General features: G+C 39.3%; 1 protein-coding gene across 1 annotated transcript in view; it reads left to right on the top strand.

Moving 5' to 3' along the window:
* Positions 1–25,835, top strand: part of PARD3 (par-3 family cell polarity regulator) — a 428,182-nt gene that overhangs the window by 106,322 nt on the left and 296,025 nt on the right. The window contains exon 2 of the mRNA XM_019471891.1: positions 3,799–3,979. Within this exon, the coding sequence (XP_019327436.1) occupies positions 3,799–3,979 (181 nt within the window). The remainder of the gene's footprint in view (positions 1–3,798; positions 3,980–25,835) is intronic.

Here is a 25,835-nt window from a genome sequence, read left to right as displayed (position 1 = left end):
GGGGGGGGGGGAGTGAGTGAGCGGCTGCGTGGTGCTTAGTTGCCGACTGAAATTAAACCACGACAAAATGTAAACATGCCAGTCTAAATTAAGCCTATCATTTATGAAATTTGTTTTGGGAAGACAAAGTGGTTTGTTGCTACTTGATTTTATTTCCCATTTCCGATTTTTAGTTCAGTGATTGAAAAATGCAAATAGTGTGTCCTGTTACCCCAGGTGATTAAAACTGCTGTAACTTATTTAAACATATTCTCATGTCTTTGATGCATTCAAGTTCAGGTCCCATGGAATGGGGGGTGGATATAACTTATTATAACTACTACTATCATTATTTATTTATTACTATTGTTGATGTGGTATTTGGTCTTTGGCTGTGTTTTTTTAAATGGATTCAAACAAGCCAAATGGCTCCAATTTTCACTGAATTTTGGTGGAAGATCTTTTAAAGAGCTAATATTGATCTAATATTGAACAGCTAAGCTATTTTCTTCTTTCTTTGTGCATTGTTATGGTTTGTTCAGCCCTTCTGCTGGTCCCTTCTGCAAAGAATGGATGGTATGATGAGTTTCTCAGGTCACTGCAAGTGATGAGATCTAAAACTGAAGGACAGAGAACAGGAGGCACAGCTCATGTCAGGTATTGGAGGTAATCATAGAGTGATTCTAGAAAGGAGTATGCAGTTCCTTGAATTTGAAAACTGACACTGTGCATGGTTATGGTATTTTCAGTCATTTATTTCTTATTTAAAAAAAAAAAGTCAACATGGAAGCAGTCTCTTTACAGTAAAGATGCTGTTGTTTCCAGAAAAGAGAGTCATCTTTGTTTTCTACTTCCTTTGTAAATCTGATATTTAAAGCCTAGCAGAATACCATAGGTTTACCATTGGCTTTAAGGCTGGTCAAGTAATCTGTGTTCCATGCTTTGCCAAATTAAAAACCTCTCTTTGGCCTTTAAACATGACTGACATCTCACTGACAGGCCATTTGTTTCCCTGGCATAAAGCAGTGTTTATTGCTGTGGATTCCTGCTGCAAAGGATTCTTTGTGGGACCAGTGACCTACTTGGGTGGCTTTCTTTTAAGTAGCCGTCGGGTATCTCTTCCTATGTTTTTTGGTTTGTTTCTTGTTCCTGCAAAGGTGGTAGTCGAGGTGTGATTTCTGGGCCTCTAGAGATACAAAAGTGTTTAATTCCTTTCCTTGAAGAATTGCCCTTGATTAAAATAAAATGTGTTGGAGAAATCGGAAATGAATGCTTGATATCAGAATACAGCGGAAGATGTTTTGGCTGTTCTTGTTTCCTGTGAGCTCACCATCATCCGCAGAATGGCATACCAAGCTCTGGAAATCAAGATCCAACACTGTCTATTCACGTTAAGTCTTCCAGTCCCAAAGACTTTCGAGCTCATTATGAGGAATGAGTGTACCTTTGTAATGCTGTTTTACAACGAACTTCCTAACCTGCGTAGCAGAGCTGCTGCAAACCTGGGTTGAATGATAAGCTGCTACTGTAGAATAAAATGTAATGCTAATTAGATTTGGAGAAGACTAACATGGCTTGTGTTTCTTCACATGTTGTATGCAAAAATGCTGCAACGTGCTATGCTTTTTAATGGAACTGAAGCCTTTTGAAGGTTTGATGCTGTCAAAACGGAGAATACCTGTGAAAATATGTAAGATCAAAAGCTAAGCTTGAAATGAGAAACATTGGTTTTTAGATGTTCTGAAGTCATAGGTTGTAGACTGTCTAGAATAGGCAAAAAGCTGGAGGCAACTTACAGTACAACATATAGAGATTTATATGCAAGTACCTTTTTACATAGATATAATATATATGAAATACTTGCAGCAGCATGCATTGAGTAATATTTTTCAGTCAGCCTCAAAGGAACAGAATGTAATTTGGGGATTTATCTTGATACATGCCATGCAAACGAGAAAAAGATTTGATGTTTCGTGCCTAGAATTCTTAAATGCATCATCTGTGTTTCGTTCTAATACCTTACACATCTTCACTTGTGGATTAATTTATTTTCAGTTGCTGGAGATTGGTAATTAGCTTGTTATAAAACAGATAGTAAAAATGTTCTGATTAAAGCGTGCTTCTTTTGAGAAATATGCTTCAATTTATGTAAGCATTATTGGTATTTCACAATGTGTTAGAAAATTAAATTTCCAACGCTCTTGATCTACTGACATTTTAGGTGTTGTCACGTCTCTTTTGTTGCTCTCTTGTGTGTAGATTTCTCAAGCGTAAAATAATGAATTGTATGTTAAAAACATGTTCTAGCTGTCTGCAGCTGCAACCTGGTTTTCCTTCTGCTCCCTACCTTTCAAATAGCACTGGAGAGAGCGTGGACTTTTTACCTATTACCAATTCATTCTTTCTGTTTTGTGCATGCCAGAGCCTAAATTTGCATTAGGTATGGAATTATTGGCAGAAGTTTGCTACTCTCTGCAATTTCAAAACTACTTGTTAAAAAAAGTTAATGCCTGAAAGTACTTTCAAAAGCTGAATTCCCAAATGGTTTCCACTTGGGCTTGTAGTTGTGGTTTTCAATTTTTTTACTGATGTTTGTGTTTGTTAGATTTGAGTAAAGGGACTAATATTAAAATCTGTAGGATGAGATGATGTCAAATTCACTTAAAAAAAAGAAAAGAGTGACCTCTGTGATTCCTTTAGGTTATACAAAGCTTTAAGTGTTGTTCTAACAAAATAAACAATTTGCAGTGATCAGTGTAGTTTTTAAGTTGATTTGCTCCATTTACCCTACCAATTTGGACAGAAGACTGTAATGCTTTCTTGGAAATGTCTTTCAAATACTACATTATAGAGTAATTTATAGGCTGCAGAATGTTGTTATTCATAAAACTTTTTTCCCCATCTTGAATATTAAGTTACAAAATTAAATGTGTATGAGAGCTGGCCTTTTCTCTTTCAGTAGGTCACCAAAGATAAATTGGGATAAATCATTTGTTTCAAATAAAAGTATTCATTTACAGTGGAAAAAATATCTCAGATTTACCGAAAAACACCGTTAAGTTTTTCCTATTTCCCTTCCAATGGTGAACACAGATTTAGTAAACCTTTATTAAATTACTGAGTTGGCTAAGTTTCAAATTGGGCTTAAGTTCTTAGGCTTGTCTTGGAGAAGTTGATTGCAAACAAATACAGAAGCATCTCTGAAAATTTGACAAAAGAAATTTTGCAAGGGAAGCCCACAACTTAAATCATATTAATAGAGAATAGATTACTAGATAATAGATTAATAGATGATAACTTGTAGTGATTATAACACTTTAGGGTGGCTTCATATTTTGCCTGTAGCTTTCAACATGTGTTAACATAATTTCTTACTGTATGTTTTTATTTGGTAAAAATGCGGTTTTGCTCATGATTTGACTTTGTAGTAATGATGCATATAGAGGTATCAAAACACAGGTGATAAATTGCAGTGCACAGGCATCGATTTGCACTCAGATAGTTTTCTGCATTGCTGGGTAAGATGAAGTGGTTTGCCAGGGAAAGTGCGACCCTTCCTTTCCTGACTTGGTGAGGTTCACTCTGCGGCTCACAATGATGGGTTTTGTGTCCCATCAGAGCTGTTGATCCTTTGTACTATCCAATTAATGGCTGCCTTTCCTTTGGCTGATGATGTTGTGATCTAGGCATTGATCTGAGTCTCTGGTGATAGACATTTCTTGCTCTTTGGTGGGAAGAAATGATGAAATGCTGATCTACAATAGCACTTTGATGTTGCTGAAAGCTTTTTTTAACAGTAGATTAAATTGTCATTTGCAGCTCGTAGCTGTGTTTGATGAGCAAGATCCACACCATGGAGGTGATGGCACCAGTGCCAGCTCGACGGGCACGCAAAGCCCAGAGATTTTTGGCAGTGAGCTTGGCTCCAATGCAGCATCGGCCTTTCAGCCTTACCAAGCAACAAGTGAAATTGAGGTCACCCCTTCAGTCCTTCGTGCAAGTAAGTCAATGTTCTCGGTATCTCAATGTGTTTCATCTTAATTTACGAGGATGCCAAGTGCTGTTATCCATTCCTGCTGCTGGGAATATGATTCATTATCTGTCCTTATCGAAAGCTGATCAAAATGGAGAAACTGTGTAAATGCTTGTTGCATGCAAGTAAACAAACCTTTCTGTTTTAATAAGTTATTTATAAACTGCTTTTAGGAGCAATAAGCTCTTTCTGTGCTGCCAGTTTAAAACTGTCCTCACACTGAAAATCACAGCAGAGTTTCCAAATGCAGTTGTTGCACGGTGTAATTTTCAGTTTGCCAGTTTTTTTCAATTTAATGAAGAGAAGGGTAGAAGGAAACTAAAGATAGGAGAACTTTCTACTGAACCTGTCAATGTTGCTAGGTTATGCTTGTCACCTTTCCGTAAAAACACCTGCTGATGTGTGCATTTATTGTGTTGCAAAAATACACTTCTTTAAAAAACAGAAACCAAAGCCAGGAACATTCCTTTATTTTGTTTATTTCAAAATGGGGAAGATTCGTTGTAAAACCATAAAGTAGAAATTACATATCACAATTCTTTCTCAGGGAGGATCTTTTAATATTTCAGCTTATTAAGAAGAAAAATCGCCAAAGGAAATTTACTGTGTAATTTTCATTGTTAAAAGTACCATGCAAACAAGACAACGATGGATAAAGCATTGTGCCCCTCTTACTTGTAGCATCTAGCATTTTGTTCACTGAACTTTTGAAGTAGTGACTCCGTTCCAGAAAATTCTTGGCAGAAATTAATATGTCAGTCCTTTGATATTCTACATATAGATACAGCTTTTTAAACAACTATTTGTAATCCCCAAGAGATTACTTTTCTGTAGGTGTTCTTTTAATGGATAAAATCTGGTTTTAAGTAATCAGGTAAAATACAAATGGAAAAGTTACAACTCTCTATTAAGTTTGAGGGGTTTTGTACCAGAGTGTTTTCTGTAAAATTAAGGGAACAACATTTAACAGTTAGCTTACGTAGACTTGAACGTGTATCTTTTCAAGCTATAACTATGCTTCATTATAATCCAGAATTAAATTAGGGAAAGGATTAATGGCAGAATAAAGAAGTATCCTAGAATTTCGGGACCCTTCCGTTTTGCTGTCACTAGGGTATGCCACTGCTAAATGCATATCTCATTTCCATGCATAAGCCAAAAAGCTGTCCTCTTGGGTTCTCAGCTTGGGAGGGGTTAGAGCAGATGAATGCATACACGTTTTCTCTTTAGTGTGATTATCTGGGGTATTATACAGTACATTGATGTTAGTGCATCAAAATCATATAGCGCAGATGAAATTCAGTGATATTGGACAGCTCACTTACCTTCGGTGTCATTCTGGAACATACATGGAATACTTAGCTAGTTCACTGGTTGCTAAAATGACCAAGAAGTGCTTTGAGACCCTACAATACCAAGGTCTGTAGAAATGCAGAAGACTTTTAAAACTCTTGGTAAGAATTATAGCTCTTTTGACACTTTTAATGAAAGCATGCAAAAATAAAATGGGTGAAACAATTTGTCATAAATATGTTATCACAAATCAGAGATGTTCTCCTATCTAGCTAATTCCTTTTTTTTTAATGTTGACAATTAGATATATTTTGTTTCTAAATGTTCCAAATCACAGGCTTAGAATCCCAGTCCAGTAATATTATCCCGTATTAAACATACCTATTTCAAGAATTTCATTTAAATATACATTGAAAATAGAAATAATATCCCTATTGTATTTCCTTTATAACTTGTGAAGTAAAGCATAGCATACAAATGGTATTCTCAGTATTTCAAATAATTATCTTCTTACTGTGTAAGTTCTATTCAGCAAATAAAACCCATCCAGTTTTGCGGTAGATGCAGATCCTGATTATTACATGTTGACAAGGTCATATATCTATTAATTGGATTGGAGATGGGATACAAAATTGCTGTAATTATTGTAATTTTCTAGCTAATTGCAGGGTTGGTGGTGAATATTTTACTTCTAACAAATGAAAAACAGTATTCCGTCTGAAATTGGTTTATAGCATTTTAGACATTTTGTTTTACATCTCTGGTGCTTTTTGCTCGCAAGCTGGGCTCTGTTTCTCAGCAGTTCACTCGCAGAAGCATAGCTTTGTGCCATTCTGCTACCGCTCACCTGCACCCGATGGGCACGGAGCAGTCTCGGTTCGGAGGCAGCATCTCAGTGCATTAGGCTGGGGCTTAAGGGCCTGCTGAGATTTTCGTCTCTTTGTTCTGGTTGCCATGCTACCCCTTTTGTTTGTTTATAGATCACGCCATCGCTCCTCTCCAGCAAGGGAAAGGTTAGCTAGATCAGGTCCAGCTGGAAAAGTAATATTCATTTGGATTCCCCCTTCTCCCATGCACAAACACAGCCTGTACTTTGCACATGGGGGGGGTTGTGTCAAATTGAATCTTTCCATCTAAATGTGGAAACAAAAATGAGGCTGGCCCATACCCCCTATGTTGTTTTGCAATGTGAAAACACAATTCATTGATACAAGCAGTTGATTTATTTATGTTTCTGATCTAGCTCTTTCTCTTTTACTGCTTTTCTGTTACCCAAGTTAAACTTCCTCTTGTTGTATTTCATCAGTTGAGCTGCATTTTTTTTCTAAGCATACAGTAGACAAGGCGTTTCTCGTGTGTGCCTGCGTGCTTTCTGAGAAGAGGTTGGAAGCTCACTGCAGAAGATTGTTAAAGCAGACTGATGTTTATTCCCTGCTGAAATATAAACTGGAGGCGCAGGTGAAAATTGCCAGACCTAATGAGCAATTTGGCAGATAAGACAGGATGTCAGGCAGTGACAGTTCAGCAGCGGGTGCACTGCCTGTGAACCAAGTTGTTTGTTTCACAGTACTGCATCTAAATATTGTAAATAAAATCCCTTTTCAGCTACATGAGATATTGTGAAAAGGGTCATCTCTTTGTCTGGTTTTCCTTTTAAGTTATTTAGCTCTGTTAAATAACCAAGGGTCGTCTTAGTTCTTGGTCTTGATGTGATTATATGTTACAAGTCTCTGAATGTTTCAGCAGTTACAGGTAAAAAGCATTTTTAATATATAACATTATTTGGAAAATATATTGAGGTTTAGAGGACTGGGTTTTTTTGTTTTTAGTTCTTGGTCTTGATGTGATTATATGTTACAAGTCTCTGAATGTTTCAGCAGTTACAAGCATTAAGCATTTTTAATATATAACATTATTTGGAAAATATATTGAGGTTTAGAGTTTTTTTGTTTGTTTGTTTTTTTTTCCCCTCCTCCCCCTGGCCCAAAGTAGAGAAGAGTAAAGGGGCTGGGAGATCTTCTTTCTTTCTTTAGCTGTTTAATGGGAGGTTATCAAGAAGATGAATCCAGACTCTTCTCACGTGGGCACGTTATTGCTGGAGGCAACAAACACAAGTTGCGACAAGGAAAATGCCAATTAGGTATTAGGAAAACAATTTTCACCTCAAGAGCGAAACAGGCTGCTCAAAGAAGTTGTGGTATGTCCATCCTTGGAGATGAACAGAACTTGACTAAATGGGGCCCTGGGCAACCTGATCTAGCTGGTCCTGTTTTGTATGGAGGGGTTGGACCAAATGGCCTCCAGAGATCTCGTCCGATCTCCAAAGTTACCGTGTAATTCTGTGACTCCAAAGAGTTAATAAAATTAAAGTGTTTGCTTCTTGAAGCTTTTATTTGTAAAAGCAAATGATGTTCATAGTGAAATATTTAGCAGGCAGTTGTGCAAGCATGTTGTGCACGTACAGCTTCCCAGCATGGTTTAGTATTGTACTAGTTTGTGCCAGTGTGACACAGATAAGCTGACCATGCCTTTTACAAGACTGCTGCTTTTGCTTTCAGGATGTATTTGGTAGTTATGTCAGTTCCTTAAAAATGAGATATGGGATAATTGTAAGATTCTCTGAAAGGCTGGAGGGTGAGCATCTCCTTGAAACGCTGGCCAGAGTCATCTAAGAAATTACCAAGAGCTAGCTGACAATGATGCACTCCAGTGATGTATTTGCTCAAGTGATCTGTATCATATATTTCAGTAGGACTGTCGGCATCGGTTTCATATTCTGGTCACAGAAGCAGACTGTGGGGAAAAGAAAAGGTCTAGATGAGAATATTATGAAGCGAGTGCACATCTGGCCGTGAAGATGTACTAAAAGTGCAGAGGAGCAAAGAACTTGCTGCAGCTTCACATCTTTGTTTACCCAGCAGTATGGCTGTTGCTGTAAGGTTCCCTGTGTGCGTTCGCGTTCTTACCCTGCCATAAGCACAAATTTATTCCTCACAGGTAAGAGCATGCATGCAGACTTTCACCGTGAATTTCTTGAGATACTAAAGTTCATGACCTTGCTTGCCTTTGAATTTGTGGATCTCTCTGTGCCCTCAGAGTACTTTTTAGTAGTTCACTGGCAAATTAGTAGGACATATCAAGTATAGTCCCTGAGGGCTCTCTTAGGTTAAGGACTGTTCAGTATTTTAATAAATCTGAACTGGAACATAAAGTATTGCATAAAAAGCTAAGATGGAGTTTCAAGCACTTTGGATGTCAAGGTTTCAGTTCAGCATTCACTTCGTACATTTATAAACTGTTTTGAAATGAGTGAGATGTGCACAGTCACTGCATCTAGAAAGAAAAAAGTAATTTGCAAGGCAATACTAGTGAACAGCTAACTACACAGTACTGCCAGAAGGATCTGGGCATTATAGTGCATTATTAGAGTGCATCTGGGCATTATGCTTTTCCATCAAAGGATCAAAGGCAAATGCTGTTGTGGGCTCACTGAAGTAGTTGTGAGCAGGAAGACTTTAGCTGAAGTGACCCGTTGTGATGCCAGACTTGGAGAAATTATAAACAAGTTGGAGCAAGTGAAAGAGAGCAGCAAGAGTAAGATGCTTCGGAGACTATGACCAAGCATTGGAAGGACTGGTTTATTTAGTTAAGATAAAAACTGATAGTGTCCAAGTCTTCAAATGTATTAATTTTTTCTCATTCTCCATGTCTGCTGAGAGAAGGGCAGTTGGCATTTCCTGGGGAAAAGCCGTTTTTGGTAACCCACAAGTTTTCTCACTTTTACTCTTCCAATTCTCTCCCCCATGCCACCAGGGGGGAGTGAGCAAGTGGCTGTGTGGTGCTGAGTTGCCAGCTGGGGTTAAACCACGACAATCCAATACTAAACGAACCAGTTATAGGTGTGAGCGCATAAATAAGTGTGTGAATTTCAAGTACTTTAAAATTGCTGTTTTAAATATGGCACTTCACTGATTTGATACAAGTATTTATCTAGAGTCCCAAATGCATATTCTGAGAATTAATTTGTTAATATTTCTAAGTGCCTTTGTTTAAGGGCTTGGAGCACTGCACATTAGTATCTTGGCAAAGAACTGCAGAGGTGAGTTCATATTTGTTCTGGTTTTGGAAAATGATGATGGTTTCAGCACTCTTTCCCACATATGGACATTAGAAACTTTTTCATTCTTGTTTGTATCTCTTTGGCTCCTTATTCAGCTGCGAGTCAGTTTATATATGGAAATAAAGTAATTTTCAAGTGTCAAAGAACTAAGGAAGCAAGAGATTAGAAGAGGGAGGAAGAGAAAGATGGGTTCATCAAAAAACAGATGTTTGGAGCTTTATCAGATGGAGTTATCTCTAGGGTTAAATAGCTGCTTACAAAATGTAGAGGAAGTCATCCACATTTGTAATGAAAGATTATGGCTTTACAGGCAATGCTTGCTAAAGTCAATGGGAGGTTTTCCACTAGCTCCGCCGAGCTTTCGGTCAGGTCAGCTTTCCATGGTGAGTCTCCTCAGTCAGGAACCTTATTGGTCACCAGCCGGTGTTCAGGTGCCTGTCATTCCAGTGCAGTTCCAGGAATGAATTCCAAAAGATTTCTTAACCATCATTCCCACTTTTACTTCCTTGTCAGGTTCTCAGATGTTTCCTTTACTGTGTCGGATAATACAAAAAGAACCTTGAACTGAGGTTTTCACCGAGCAGCTGAATAAGGAAGGTTTCTCATGCATCGGAGTTTGAGGAGAAGATTTAGCAAAGTCTGTTTCCTCACCTCCTGGTGCTCTCGCTGTTCAGGAATTCTTATCACATTTATCCCTGTAGATCTATCAAGGATGTGATTGTTTTAAAGCCAGAGTTACTGAATCAAAAAATCAGTACCAGGTGCTGCTTTCTTCCATGAGGCTAAATTTGTTCTTTCTACAGCACAGTTCTGACTTGAGTGATCTCCAGTTGGTGTTTCCTCCAAGCATAGTGCTCTGCTGTTAATTTGAGATTGTTGAGCAGTTTAAAAACCATGTGTTTTTGATGAGGCCGTGACACGTTTGTAAAAACAAATGGATTTTAAACTGCTTAAGTTTCTAAATTAACCTTTAATATCTTCAATCTTCTCAGTATACTATCAAGCAAAATACTGTAGCTTCTAGTAGGATTAAAAAATCCCTGAAACCAATAAAGTAAAGAATTTTAGAACTTACTGGATTCTCTAGAGGAAACCTAAGTAATCATGGGGCATTTCAAGATGTCATTCCATATGGTGAGGGTTTCTATCTTTGAGTACCGATAAAAGGGAGTAATAAAAATACGGTTTTGTAGCTGATACTTGATGGTATTTTGTACCACAGCTACAGAATGTAGTACAAGAGAGATAATAAGGAAGGGTTATGAAGATGTGAAGTATTGAATTTGAATAGTTTAAGAAGTCAGGTTTGGATATTAGTCTAAATTTGACATCTTAAATAGATTTAATGATCACTTGAACAAGAAGCTATTATGGAAATCACATCTGTTTTCTAAGAATGTTTCAATATGCATGGGTGGTGGTGGTGGTGTTGCTGGGTTTTATTTTCCCCTTCATTAAATGAAAGGTAACTTTTTTCCTTAAGGGAACTGTATTTTTATGTATACAAAAATGTTATGCCATTTTATCCAATCAAACGTTACAGAGTAGCTGCACAAGTCCATTGTATTGTGGCATCATGGTTTTAATCCCATTGTGATAAAAATATTTGTTTATTGAAAGAGTTTGTCATCACACATGTATCAATAAGTGTAATAACTCTTTCTATAGATAATTTCTTGATTAATGCTCTATTTCTTGTTATTTCATTGTAAGCAAACAAGAAGGAGCACAGTGAAGGCAAAGGAACATGAATCTGAAATGAGTGGGGAATGCTTTTTCATGCTACAGGCAACCACCCTGTGAAATTTTTTACTTTATGGAGGCATGTGTACATAATACACTTTTTTTAATCCAACAGTTTCTAAAAACCTTGTGCAGTATTTATAGGTACTTACTCTGAAACGTGTTAAACAGTATGCTTCAAGGCATCCTTAATATCCAGAACCACCAGTCCGCAAGAGTAACTGGTATCCCTATCGCGTTTTGCTTTGCTTTGAGCCAACAGCATTGGTCTCTGAGGGGGTGGACTACTGACATAAATTACTCGCAGACAATTTGCCAACAGGAGAGGATGCAGAGTTTGTCAATGTACTTAATCGTTCACTCGGTCCTAAGTGGGATGATCTTATGGGAAGGGTGTTGTAGGGCTAGTGAAGAGTGTTGTGATGCTGGGGGCTCTGTGCCATGCTGTCTGCAGGGTTACGCTGTGTTCAATGCAACAGCTAGTGCATGGCCCCCCCCACCGCCCGACAAGCATGTGGCTATTTTTGACCACAGCCCAAGGCTGTAAGATGTTATACTTAAAGTACATCCTTAATTAGGCTGAACTTGTACTTCAGTGAGAGCATTGTTGCTTGCTTTTGTGCTTAATTCACAAGGGATCTTCTTGCTCCTTTCTTTATTGCATTTGTAGCACGTGAACTCACATCCTCTTTTTTCAGATGGAGATGTGTTTTGGAGATAGACCATCTCTTTTGGTGGTTACTGGGAAAAAGTTGCTTTAAATTCTGTGTCTTTTGACATGTTCTTTTGAGGGGGATGAAACAGGGACAGATGGCTGCTAGTTGAATAGGCTTGTTTTTTAGTTTGTTTTTTATTTACTCTCTCATGCACTGAAAAGGACTGAAAGATGATACAGAAATAAAGGAGTGGATGAGAAACAACTTTCCATTAATTTATTGCCTTATTTCATACTTTTAAAAAGATAAAATTTGTTCTTTCTCCCACCCATCTCTTGTTGTAAATCTTAAATGAATTGTGTAAGTAAGATGAGCTCCATCTTCAGAAATGCTGTGGGTTCATGTTAGGGGCAGATCAAGCATTTAGGGTGAGAATCAAGCATATTTATTTAGAAGAACTTTTCTCCAGAGATTTTGGTCCCCAATAGCAGTGGATGCCGGGGAGGTGACAAGCCCAGCTTAAGCCCATGATCCCTGTTTGAGCTGAGACAAGGCATGAGCCCACCGCCTGCTCTCCTGCCAGCACGGCTCGGCTCAGCTCGGCTCAGCTCAGTGCAACTCAGTGTCCCCGACCGGTCTGCAGGCAGGGCCCTCTCGTCTCCCCCTCTGTGACACTGTGGGGGCAGATGGGGTCCCCCTTTGTGACGCAGCGGCCACCTCGCTGGGGTGGCTTTCACCACCCAGGCTGATGCCAGAGCTCGGCTGTTTGGGATTGGAGGTGGATGTGAACTCGGGCTGTGTTCCAGATCTGTGTTTCTTGCCTCTGTTATGGATTTAGGTAATTAATTCTGTCAACATTTTTGGATTTATAGAAACTGGAAGTGATTGTATGTGTGGGAAGGGAGTTGGGGACCATGTGGGTTTACAAACAAAAGCCAGAAGTGGTGCTTAGGTTAAGATAAAATATTTGTACTATTACTTGCATGCATACAGTAAAGGGCTGTACAAAGACAGCAATAGCAAGCTATTGTGTTAGCTTCTGGAAATTGTGCATATGAGTCGGGGCGACTAGGCTTCTCCAAGCAAACTTTGATCAACCATTAAAACCTTATCCCAAGGGGCTGGATTTGATTCAGTTCTCTGTACAGCACTGTTTGCAACTGGAAGTAAAACTGGGACTCTTTTGGCAACTGCTGGGCAACAGCTGATCCAAAGCAGACACAACGGATGAAGTTAATATCAACAGACTTCAGGTACTGCATCTGAGCTAAATACTTGAGGCAGCCTGGTTTCTCATTCCTGGAGAGGAATGGACACCTTTAGGGTGAGTTCATCTGACCTGTTTTACACCTTATTTCAGGATGAGATGGAGTATGGCCTAGACTAGCTGCACTGGCTAATCTCCATTGATGAGAGAGAAACAGAGGTGACCAGTTCTGAAACAGATGCCAGTGGATCCCATTCTGCGTGTGATTTACCTCACACTGTAAAAGTAAATTTAAAGTAAATTTTTATTTGAAAGTTTTTTGTTTTTTGTTTTTTTTTTTTTTTTAAATGTTTTTTTTTTTTTTTTAAATGTTTTTTTTTTTTTTTTAAATGTTTTTTTTTTTTTTTTAAATGTTTTTTTTTTTTTTTTAAATGTTTTTTTTTTTTTTTTAAATGTTTTTTTTTTTTTTTTAAATGTTTTTTTTTTTTTTTTAAATGTTTTTTTTTTTTTTTTAAATGTTTTTTTTTTTTTTTTAAATGTTTTTTTTTTTTTTTTAAAAGAAGTAGGATGCTGCCTTTGTTGCCTTAAAAAAGGTCATTTGTATATTTGGAAGAGAAAGACTAAGTGGCATTTTACAAAGCCAATGGCTTCTCAATTTGACCCACAGAGCAATTTTGCATGGCCCCAGGAAGTTCCTACACAGCTATAAGTATGCTTGGGAAGTATATTTGGGTCGTAGACAGTATGTCATGAATGCAGATAGTCCCATGTTAGCTTTTTTTCAGAGTAAAATTGGGTTTGAGAAACTTCCATGACATTTTATGGTTAAACCAACAGTGTCGTCTGCCCTGGGTCTGACACTGCTATCTAGTCACTTTATGCAGTACTACTCCCAAATGGGTAAACCTCTGCAAAGAAGCAGCTGTACTTTTTCTTGCTACACGTTCTCAGACCTTGAAGTGTAACAGGTCATGCCACGTGGCACTGAAAAGCTAGCCCAAATCTGGGGGAACTAAGCATGACGTGGAGTTAATGAGCACTGAAGGACTTGAGTTGTCTTTACTGCTCTTTGCAGTCAAGTGCCTCTGTGCCCCATTCCCTCGCGAACCGTGCAGCGTGTGGGTGTTATGGCCATCCTGCCCTCACCACTCTTCAGGGTATCGTGGCTCCCTGTGGGCTTGGAAGAAAAAAGCTCTCTGTATACATGCCCAGCCTCTGAATGGGAGGCTGGGGAAAGGAGCCATCCCCCAAATATAGGCCATTAAAGTAAATGCCTTTGCAGGTTTGCAGAGAGAAAACTGGTGAGCAACAACTACCGAGACTGTTTCAAATGAAGTAACATTTAAAGCAATGCTATCAGTTCCTTTTTAGTGGATTATAAAATAATAAAATTATCTTCACCAGTTTCTGATAAGTTAGAGAATGAAGAGACACACCTGCCTTGTTAACCAGCCCTATATGATATACAAATTAATATTTCCATGATTTTTGGTAAGTCCTCTTTTGATCTCTCTGCTTTTGGGCTTTTTGAAACCAAAACCTCAGAAATGTTTTCTGCATATGAAAGCTTTCTCCACCAAACATAAAAATGACGTTAGATTCTTCTATTCCAACCCATTTTAAGCTCCGATGTTTAAGACCTTCATTAGATGACAGAGGGATTTTAGATCAAGCACTGCCTGACATTCACAATGATTTCCATCTGAAGGGTCTTGCATAGTGAAGTCTCTTCATGTTTTATTTAAAATTTTAGTTGGGCTCTTGACTCATGGAAAAATAAATAAAAATGAAGGGCTTACTAGGAGTACAACAGTGAAAAAATTATGGAACTACTTTTTCAAATGAACTGCAGACATTTATCCATGAGAAATATCCATTAAGTGAGTGAATTAAGTTACTGCTATAGTTTGACATAGTAGGCAATATTTCGGTGAGTATTCTACATGCAGATTATTTACCTCTACCTCTGTTTTAAGTTCACCTTTAAAGTCATAAAACATAAGTGGACAAAGTCTTCTTGTAATCCTGCTTTCACATAGCTCTTTGCTATGTTGCTCAAAAGGTAACATTGCAGTGAAGTAAGTATTTTCACTTTGTCCACCCATAAGGGTAGGGGGAAATCTGTTTGCAGTTATTGCTGGTACTGAGATAGTATTTCTAGTTTGCACTTTGGCAGTGACCAGGGGTGCAGGACGTGTAGCTGAAGGCTCGGGGAGAGGGTCTCTGCCAGAGCACCGGCTCCGTGGTGAGCAGGGCTGTCTCCAGGAACCAGAGGAGGAGGAGAAAAAGAAGCCATGTGTAAGCAGTAAAGGAGGGAAAGAGGAGAAAACTGAACTGTTTAAAAACCTGGCCCCCAAAAAGGGAAGGGTGAGAAAGCCTCAGTGAAGCTGCAGCTGCAAATATGTATAGTTGTTTGTTTATTACAGCTTGGTCTGCTTATTTCTTGTGTTGGCTGAAGAGTTTGTCCTAAATTGTGTGTGTCTGTTGGCAGTTCATCTATGCAGTAGTACGTTGTGGTGGCAGCAAATCCAGAAAGTCCATGGAAGATGAGAGTACCAAAAAAGTGCATGCTTGACCCGTGTCCTCAGTGGCTCTGGGAGCAAGCACAGTTGCGCTCCTGAGGGTGCAGGCAGTGGGTTTGCCACGGGGCGGCCATGCCCGGGAGCATGGCCCAGGCTGCGAGCAGGGGAGCGGTGCTCAGGGCAGCAGACGCTTTGCCAGAGTCAGACCCTGCAGTCTTCTCGTTGCTGCACATGGCCGCCCGGGTGCATGCCCAGCGGGATAAGCTCGAAGAGCAGCGTGGTGCGTGCATGTGTTAAACTCACTCGCGCTTTTATATTAGAATTTCCTTAAAGTTCTCAATGGCTGTGAGTTCGGGGTAGTATTGTAATACCGATATTTATGCGCTGTTTACCTGGTGTGACTGCTGGTCTATAAGCAAGCTTCTAGGAGTCTTACTTCATTCTGCATTTTACCAGAATGATTTTGTGGATGTGAATTCTTTGCATGGGATGCCTATTACGAGCTGAATTGAATACTAAATTACTCCTCAAACCCTCAAGGCAGTACATCAACTTCACTCATACTGAGCAATTTGTGCTGTGCTGTATGTGCCATGTACCGTCTTCAGTTGCCAAATTCTCCCAGGGCTAGGATTTTGCTCCATTCATTTCTATTTTTCTTTTTCAAAGTTGGAATGTCTTACTAAGGGTGAAAAATATTTTTAATGAAGTATTTTAGTTTGTTCTCATGTTATGGGCTTGTATTCCCCCCTCCCATCATCCAGGTTTCACCAGATGTTTTAAATATTTTCCGAGTACGTGTGTTTTCAAGGTTTTTCTGCAAATCCAATCGTGTTTAACAGGCACTGAGTCCTTGTGAATCACAGATCTGGCAGATGTCTTGAGTTCTAGGACAAGAGATTTTCAGTGTTTTCTGTATGAAAGCAGATAAGATTGGTACATAGTTAGAATTTCCTTGGAAAGGAACAGAGTTCCAGACCTCTGTGGGAGGAAGACATTTCATTGACCACATGTTTTGTAGAATTTAGTAAGTTTAGTAAGTAATTAAATGCAATAATGCATCTTATGCTGTATCAAAAGTGATGGCTTTCGTAAGGAAAGCTGTACTTGTGGTTTTTTCTTCACTTTTCCTCCCTTATTTTTTTCCCTTAAACTTAAGAGAGTGGCATATGTAACATGTAAAGAAAATACGGTGTTTGCTTGATCTTACCTTGGAAGAAGTTCTTGATCTTAAGGTCATAGTTTTAGCAAAATGGATGGTAATTTTCATTCATGGATACATGTGCTTAATTCAGAGTTTAATTTTCACCTTGACCAGCCAACTTAAATGTATTTGTTTCATTTTAGCCATAACCATTTTCTTACTTTTTTCACTTGCACTGCAATATAAATTGTTTGTTCTGTTTCCTTACTTGATTTTTTCCCCACTATTTTTTCTGTCATTTACTTTAAGACACCTGAGGGGTCTTTTCTAACAATGAAAAGTGAGGAAATGTCAAAGGTAGGGCTGCTGATTAAGGCTCTTCGTGTGCTCTGTGCTTTCTGTCTGTAGTTATCAAGCTGCAGAATGTGAGATGCTCAGCATGTGTGATGGGGACAAGGCTTTAACCCGAGAGAAGGTTAGTCGGTGACTTGATGCTTCTTCCTTCTGTTTCCATTTGCTGACTTCCAGATTAAGTACCCAGTGCAGCTGGGTTAACTTGATGCCTCATGGAAATTTTAGAAAGGAGACAACCACTTCATATCAGCCCGTGATCAGAAACAGAGGGAGAAAGGAAAAGAGAAGGCATGAAGAATTACTGACAGGGTAACAGACAGGGGAGAAAAAAAGAAAAAAAAAAGAAGGGAGGGGGGGGGGGGGGAGGGGAGAAAAAAGAGGAGCTAGTGGCAGGGAATGCTTACGTCCCTGGGGACAAATGAAAATACGTAACTCTTCCCTTGATGTTTCTTTTCCATATAAACAATTACCCTAGGAGCCACGTAAATGATGTATGATTATGAGAAAGAAGTGAGTAGGTTTCTGCTGCCCTCCCTTTCTCCCTTTCTTTCTCTTTGCAAAACTATTTGTAGAATCTGAGACCTGGTCCATGCCAGAATCTGCAAAAAAAAGTTAAAGACATGAAAAGGAAGGATAATCCCACATGATTACACTTTTGTTATTTCTCAAGTGTTAATCACAAAATGAAAAATGGTATTGTGTGTAATCTTAGATTTGTATAAGTGCATGATGACATTTTGAATTACCTTTCCTGAAACACAAACTGTGGATGTCTCAGACGTAGAAGACATCCCCTGAATTGCAGAGCTTTAAAAATGACAGTCCTGGGGCTTTGATGGATTCTCTGTCTCCTGAAGTCTTGAAATTAAAGTGAATATTTTTCTGTATTTCCAACAGAAGTTAAAAGACTAAATGCAGACATTATTGCATGGTGTACCTGGGCTTATATAGGTGTTTGACAGGATGATCACAGGGTGTCTTCAGGATTTGAGTTATGAGGCTTGTTTGGAGTCTCGCCGTAGTGCTGCAGTGTGTGTAGCGAATGATTCTTCACATACTTGGACTTGTGCTTTTCTCATTTAACATTCTTTTGTATTTGTTTTCTTAACATTTTCTTTTTTGGTGCAGTTTTTCCAGCTGCACTCTCTCTCCCTGTTTACGGTGTCCATTCCAGACGGTTCTGTAGTCTTCCCATCCTGTCTGCCATAGCCTGTTTTTCTCTAGCTGTACTGCTGTAATAACCTTTTCTCCTGCAAATCCTCCAGCAACCTGGTTTCTCATTCATTCATACCCTGTTTTGTTTGTAGGTGGAGAATGTGTTTTTTTTGGTGGTGTTTTTGTTGTTGTTTTGGTTTGTTTTGGTTTTTTTAGGAGAAAATTCGCTTTTAAGATTTTTTGCATTTGTTTTTTGATTCACCTCCTCTTTAGTGTGGACTAAGGAGGATGGACAGCATCTGGTTCCATCACCATGGCTTGGACTGGTCTTGTTCTCCTGTGGGACTGGCTGGTGATTGAGCTGCTCCCCAGGAAACAAGGGCTGATAAAAATTCTGTGTTAACTTTTTACACTTTCTTGGCCTTTTAACAGAAACTGATCTGTTTTGGCTCAGCTGTCCATATAAAAAATGGACATCTTGAGCCCTTTTCTTCCCAGAGTAATTTCTCCTCTTTACCATACTTCATGGCCAACTGCTGGTGTAGCTGTACCACAAAAAAATCCTGAGACTGTATTTTGCAACAATGGCTTCAAGTGTGGTCTGACTTAATTAGTAGGAAAAACTAGCTTATATCTATGGCTGTATTAGGGGCTTCATGCTGTTGTGGTGTGACTGCTTATTGTTGAACCTTCAATGCAGAAGGCAGTTTACCTTACTGATGTGTTGTGGTTTGTTTTTTTTTTTTGTAAAGAAAAATAGGTTAAAGATGTAAGCCACCACATAAATGCTAAGTATGATTACAAAATGCAAAAATGATGATGATATAAAATTCTGTGTGGAAAGCTGTGCAAGAAAGCCTGTGGGCCTAGGTTTTTATCCCTTTGCTTTTACAGCAAGAGACTAAAAATGCTTATGCAATATTAATTCAGGATATACAGCAAATTGGCGTTTGGAAGCATTCAATTTTCTTCATAATTGTTTTCCATTCACTTGGCCGATTATCAGTAATTTCAGGGAATTAGAAATGCTCCTTTTAGAATTTTCTAGTGAACTCTTTAGAATTGTCAAACAATAACAAACCTGCCACTTAGGCAGCAATTTTCCCTCTCTCTGTCCTCACACTAATGTTAGATCGCTGTTTGGAAAGGCTAGACAAGCAAACTGCCACATAGTAAATCAGTAGGAAATTTTTTTCAGCCTCATGCTGCTGAGTGAATTTTGATCCAAGAATTTTTTGTGTTTGTTTTGTTCATGCAAAGACATTTATCCTCCAGTTTGGGTCCAGGGAGCTTGTTTTTTCTTGGTAGCAACATCTGCAAAAGTATATTTTGTTAAAGAACTTAATACTATATTTTTGTAGATTAAGCTTGTATTTTTTCAGTTGTCTCCAGGTGAGTCCCACAAGTATGTAATTCAAAGCGTGTGATGTCCAGGTCTTCCCTTTTCCTCTGCTGTAAAATGAAAAGAGAAACCAAATTGTTAAAACAAAACCCCTCAGGAGTGGGGTTGTGAAGTGCCATTTACTGAAAAGGTGGCTTTCTGTCCTCCCTGGCTGCGTCACAGGACTTCCTAAAGCACCAAGTGTGCACAGGGACAAGAGTTGCAAACCTTCTGTGGTCAGAAAAGGGTGTGGAGAGGGACTTTTTGATGGGGATGTCCGCGGCAGTGTGATTCAGTGACCCGGTGGGGGTATGTTATGTACCTGCCTGTAGGTTATGGATGTACCGAGCAGCAGCATCTCTCTGTCTCTCGATCTCTGTCTCTCCCTGTCTCCTGGCTTTAGTGGGCCAAGGAGACCCAATGTCCCAGTGCTGTCCCTGTGCCAACCAGGAGTGAGTAGTGTGGACATCTGAATGAGTGGTGGTTTCGGTGGCTCGGTGGTTTTGGCTCCTGTTCCTCTCAGTGTAGCTGCTTCCCAGTGCTGCTGAGGTGCTGCTGATGAAGAGGAGCAGCAAAGCTCACGGAGATGTATAACTGCTTTTCTCTCCAGCTATGTGGAAACAGCAAAAGTGACTACACTTGATCAGTGCTTTTAGTCCAGTACTCATATTTGAGATAACCCAGCTGCTTCTGAGGAATGTGTAAGCAACCTTGCTTTACGCAAACAAGTTTTGGTAATCTCAGAAAAAGCAAATATACCTGTTTGGTTTATTTTAATATGTCCTACATTAGAATTGCCATAATAATCACATACAAAGTACAATGATGCTTAGATTTCAAGAACCAATAGAACCTGGGGGAGGTGAGTGAGGGAGGGGTGCTTGATGCTGAGCATGGAACGAGGAGCAGCCCATCCTGCCCTCCTGTCCAGCAGCAATGTGTTTTGTAAGACCTCCAAGAGTTGCTCCTCCATGAGTGGCCTTTCCTCTCGCTGGCTTTTGCATGATGAAGAGCAGCCCCTCTCTTAGAAATGTTCTGTTGTGGAGAGGAGGGGACACCCTCCGTTATTAAGATTCAGACGTGATTCCCCACATGTGCTTAGGCTTGGCTCCCTTTTTGAACTTTTTGAGGAGGTCTGCATTTTGCATATGTGTTGCGTGACCAATGGATAAGTTTTTACTGCTCCTAAATTTGAACTTTGAGTCTAAGAGAAGGGGTATTAAACATCCTTTGGAGGTATTTTCAAATGCTTTAAAAATACATAAATCCAAATCTCATCTGAGAGACAAAAGTGAACTATGTCATGAATTAATAACTTTTAAAATAGTTTTACAAATTCCAGAGAAGAAACACAGAGTAATGAATTTGTTCTCAGAAAGCTATTTAGTTTCAGAAACATTTAAGAAATATTTTTATTTGAATGTTATGGAAGATAATGTTTCAATTTGTGTACAGACAAGATCCCAACTAAAACTAATGCATATGTGTATGAATACAAATTTACTTTTGTTCTGGAGTGACCTTGAAAAACATCTGCATGAGGGTTCTCTGTTTTAAATAGCCGTTTTATTTGTAGTGATGAGTAAGTATCTTAGATATTATTTAATGCGGTAGATTTTTTGACATCTCATATGAAACATTAAATATGCTAGCTCTCATATAGTTGTTAAAATACTCTGCCTTCAGAGATTACATAAACAGAGGTAACTAAACAATAATAAGCTATTTTTCTGCTCTCTTATTTTACGTGAAATTTAAGATAGCTATTTTTATTAAACAGTAAAGTTTTTAGTCAGAAGCACCATGTTTAATGTAAAAATAGTGTAGTTTGGCAAAATATAAGTGAACAATTTCTTAGAGTTAACTTTCAGATTTTGAACTAAGCACTTCAAAAAACAGGCGGTTTCCTGCTAGAAGCACGTTGACTGCTTGATGCACACTGCAGAGAAATTGATGATCTGTAAGCCTATGGATGTTCTACTCGCAGTCGTTTGTACATCTTCCCCACGTTTATTCTGTGAATCTCCGGGTGCTGTGTACAAACCTCATAAAGATGCATGGATTGAAAAATCAATATGCTAGGGAGATCTTAATACCAGAAAGCTTTCTAAATTCTAATGTAAGATAAAAATGATGATACTAAGACTTGTTCCCTAAAATCTATTGCTCTCAGGTGGGTTAAAGAAATAACTCCATCAGTACAGGAGATGGCTCTCTTCTCCTGTGGCTTTCTTTTAGTGGTTATGCAAGATAACTTTCTTCCTTTTGAGGAGTGGAAAATACCTGAATTGCATTTCACAGAGCCTTTTAACTTAAGTTAAAAAATATTATTAGAGTGAACTTTATTTTTGGTTGTAGCAGCATCTTACAGATATGCAGCTACAAGCTGGGCAGGGGAAGCCCGTGGATGCTGAGGATTGGTCACCATAGTGCTCTTACAGCTGTCCTTTACATCCTGACTGTGGCATCAAAGTGCAGCTTGGGCACTCATCCAGAAAGGTAGCTCCTCCTTTGCATCTCCATGTTGACAGTTGGATGGATAGTGACCCTCCCATGTTCCTGCTTTACTCCTGGATATATTTTCTTATTGACTGAGGTGGTTAGCCTTGATGCTGCAGGGGCTGTGTCTGGGCACGTGGCACTTGGGGAATTGAGTACTCTGCCCATCAGCCCACGTGCAGGCAGCCCTGGCCACAGCCTCACGTGGACTGGAGGAATTGTAGGTCCTTTGTTTCCCCAGTTTCTCTTCTGTCCGTCCTCCGTAGAGGTTTTGGCAGCTTGTTATCTTTCTGCATGCCAGCCTTCGAAAGAGCGAGGTGTATGTAGTAGTAGCACGAGGCACTTAACTGGGTTCAGGTGCAGAAGGAGACATTTGGTTGCCAGATCAGTTGTAACAGCATTTTTCTTCTGCTCTGTGGAAAATGCAATCTGTGGGAATGGCTTTGCAGGCTACTCTTGTCCGACAGACTACTTGCAGGGCTTTTCCTGGATATCCTGTCCTGGGCTATTGATTTTCCTTTGAATCTGTTGGGATTCCTCTTGTTCAAGCAACAGCCTCCAATTATTCATACTAATGGAAGAGGACCAAGTAACATACAGTGTTTGTCCCTTCCTTTTCTCATTTCAGTGTATCAATACATTTTGGGCTGCAGAACAATAAATACCTTATTAATCTCCTTTGAAGAATGAAACAGAATGAAAACTCCTTAATAGTATATATATAATGAATAATAATAATAACAATAATAATAATGTTTTTAAAAAATATTAATAATTTTATAAAATTTTGTGTGAACCTCATGTTCCCTTTCTGTGTGCAGATATTTCAAATTGTTGTAGCACATTCTAGGATGAGACAAGGAGGGAGGCTTGTGGTGTGGAGACAGCTTGGAAAAGTTAGCTGCTGGGAACCTGACAAATTCTGGCATGAAGTGTATACTATAGTATTTCAGTAAATATCTTCTGTTAGTTCTGGCTAAAGCTGTTTCTCCACTAAGAAAGATGATCTTCATCTCTGGGCTAGAACCAATCACAAATTATAATGAAAATTGGCAACTGCAAGCATGAAAACTCATTGATCCAAAAATTCATGAACTGTCTTTCATGTAATGAGATTTCTTTTTGAACTTCAGCTGAGGTTCTTTCTATTTGCTTATTCTTAGTTTTGAACTTTTAGGAATAATTTTTGACTCTCTTCAGCCTTAGCAGTGTGAAATAAAAAAAGAAGTGAGAGGTATGTAATTAAACATGCAGTGTAACCGCATGTTTCCAGAGTAGTAAAAGGGAGGAGAGAAAAAAAGGGGGGGGGGGGGGGAGGAGAGAAGAATAAGAAAAAAGGAAGATAGGTGTTGCCAAAGTTTCTCCAAGATGTAGGAAATTTTCTGCATTTCCAGAAGAGAACAATTCAGGCTCCCTGTTGTTGTTGTAAGGGACTTTGTAGAGTACGTGTAAAGATAGACAGGAATGCTCAACTTTGCACGTTTCAAGAAGCAGCTAGGTCTCCTACTACTCATTAGGCATGGCTTTAAAAAAGAAGGGAATATAGTTTACTATTATAATATGTTTCTAGTAAGAAGAATTAAAGATGTCTGTTGGTCTGTCACGCCTTGGAGAGCAGCAGATGTTCTGTTTTATTGTCCCACTGTGGGCATTATCTGAACAATTTAACTAACAACTCCCAATGTAGTCTAAATTGCCTTACTCCCTATTTGGCTACTGGGAACACTGGAGTTTTCTGCAGAAAGTGATCTTTAACCTTGAGAGTTAATGAGAAGATTTCAACATGTTGTGCTGATAGCTGGAGCTTCTTATTCCCCACTCACGTAACTGGAAAGAGCTTGTTTGGATGCCATTAGGTTTGTGTAGTCCCCAAACTTCACAGCTTTCCAGACCGTTCTCTGACCTACCCCCAGTGAAAGGTCAGGCACAGCATCGCATCTTTTTGCAGAGAGCCACACTATCTGCCCTCCCATGTCATGGGCATGGCAGCTCTGCTGCCATGCATCCCCTGTGGATGAGGAGGGTTGGTGGCATTTCATCTCATTACTTAAACAAAATACTTGATTTGTCTTCAGGGGATTCAGCTTGATACTTGTAGCTGAATGACAGAAAATAATATTCTTGAGATCTTTATGCTCTGTGCTTTGCCTTTGAGCTGTATGAGTCCCTGTGTGCAGAAGAGCCTTCTGCTAAAAATTGTCTATCTGAGCACCTGGGGTGGCATGACATGGCCTTTTCCTAGTTCTGCTTGAGATCTTCTACTCTTCTTGGTCATCAGCAGCAGATATGAGCTCATCGAAATGTTAATTCACAGAGATCTGGTAATACTTTAAATGAGAGCATGTATCATGAATGTACCAACATGTTTCTAATAATCCTAGTAAATGTTTCTGTCATGGAAACAAGAACAAGTGCCATTAAAATTGCAGAAGCTGTTAGTAATTTTTAATAGTTGTTCAGGACTATGTTCATTCTATCCTATTATAGATCTTAGTTGTAATTTTTTTTTTTTGCCGTGTTGGAAACTCGGTAGTGTGCAGTAGAGGCTGGGGCTTTTGGAAACTCGGTAGTGTGCAGTAGAGGCTGTTCCTTCCCACACGTCCTTTTTTTTAAAATTTTGTGCATGTAGCTATGAAAATACATACACAGATAATTTCTGACCAAAAAAACCTCCTTTAAATGATTGTAGCCAAGTTTTCTTGGCTGTCATAACTATTATGCTTCAGTTAAAAATCTGTCTAAATGAAGCTATGTGGATTTTAGGTAACGCAGGTTCAGATCCACCTCCGGGTGCTAATATCCCAAAATTGTTGCCTTCTCCAGCCTGACAGTAGCCTGTGAGCTGGATGTAAGTGATCATTTTTATATCTCAGAAAAACCCTAGCTGGGTTTTTGATGATTCCTGTACTTCTCCGGAGTGGAGCGAGGCTGGAGCCGGCCATGCTCACCCCAGCCTGCAGGGAGGAGAGGCCAGGTGCCCAGTGCCCTCTCCACGGTGAGGAGGTTCTGCTCCACAGAAACGTGGAGGTTTGCCAGATTAACAGCCAAAAACTTTGAAAGATGGAATATTCATCTGATGGCTGGCAAAGAAATACCTCTTCCCTCACTTTTTCAAACATAAATGAGGTAAACAACCATCATAAATAACTTGTTCACAGTTCACACAGTTAAGATACCGATAGCATCCCACTGCTGCCCGTTATTTACCATACCCTGTTTAAATGCTGGACTATTCGGTGATGGTCCCGTTGTGATGTCTTTACTAATCCAGAAGTTTGGCTGTTTTTTCCCCCTTCTAAACCCCAGTAGAAATGCTGTAGGTTTTAATTTCGTTGCTGTTTGCCCAGGAAATAGCTGGTGGGCAGGGTTTCTTTCACCGGGCAGGAGCTGCAGAGGCGATGCTGATGGGCAGCACAGGGGCCCCGCAGCCCTCTGGGGCAGTTCAGACCATTACCTTTTTGAAAAGTTAGTTAATGCCGTAATTCGAGAGCCAGTGGATGCGGCATTAGGTTCTGATGGAGAGTAGGGAAGGAGAGAGATGCCCTTACCAGCTTTATAAGGACTTGTGTACCAACAAGTCCCTTGCTAATTACACATATACCTGCTGAATTGCAATTAAGCATGTTTAACTCTTTGGTATCTGGATATGATCCACATAGGAATTCCCATCCCACATATGAGGTGATGCAGCGATGCACAAGGCTGTGTCAGCAACAGATGTTGATAGAAAGTTGATGCTAGTATAAGTC

Source organism: Aptenodytes forsteri, unplaced genomic scaffold (assembly GCF_000699145.1).
Source record: "Aptenodytes forsteri isolate BGI_AS27 unplaced genomic scaffold, ASM69914v1 Scaffold257, whole genome shotgun sequence".
NCBI classification, from domain to species: Eukaryota; Metazoa; Chordata; class Aves; order Sphenisciformes; family Spheniscidae; genus Aptenodytes; species Aptenodytes forsteri.
Note: the sequence above shows the minus strand (reverse complement) of the source record. Positions and strands in the feature narration are given on the sequence as shown.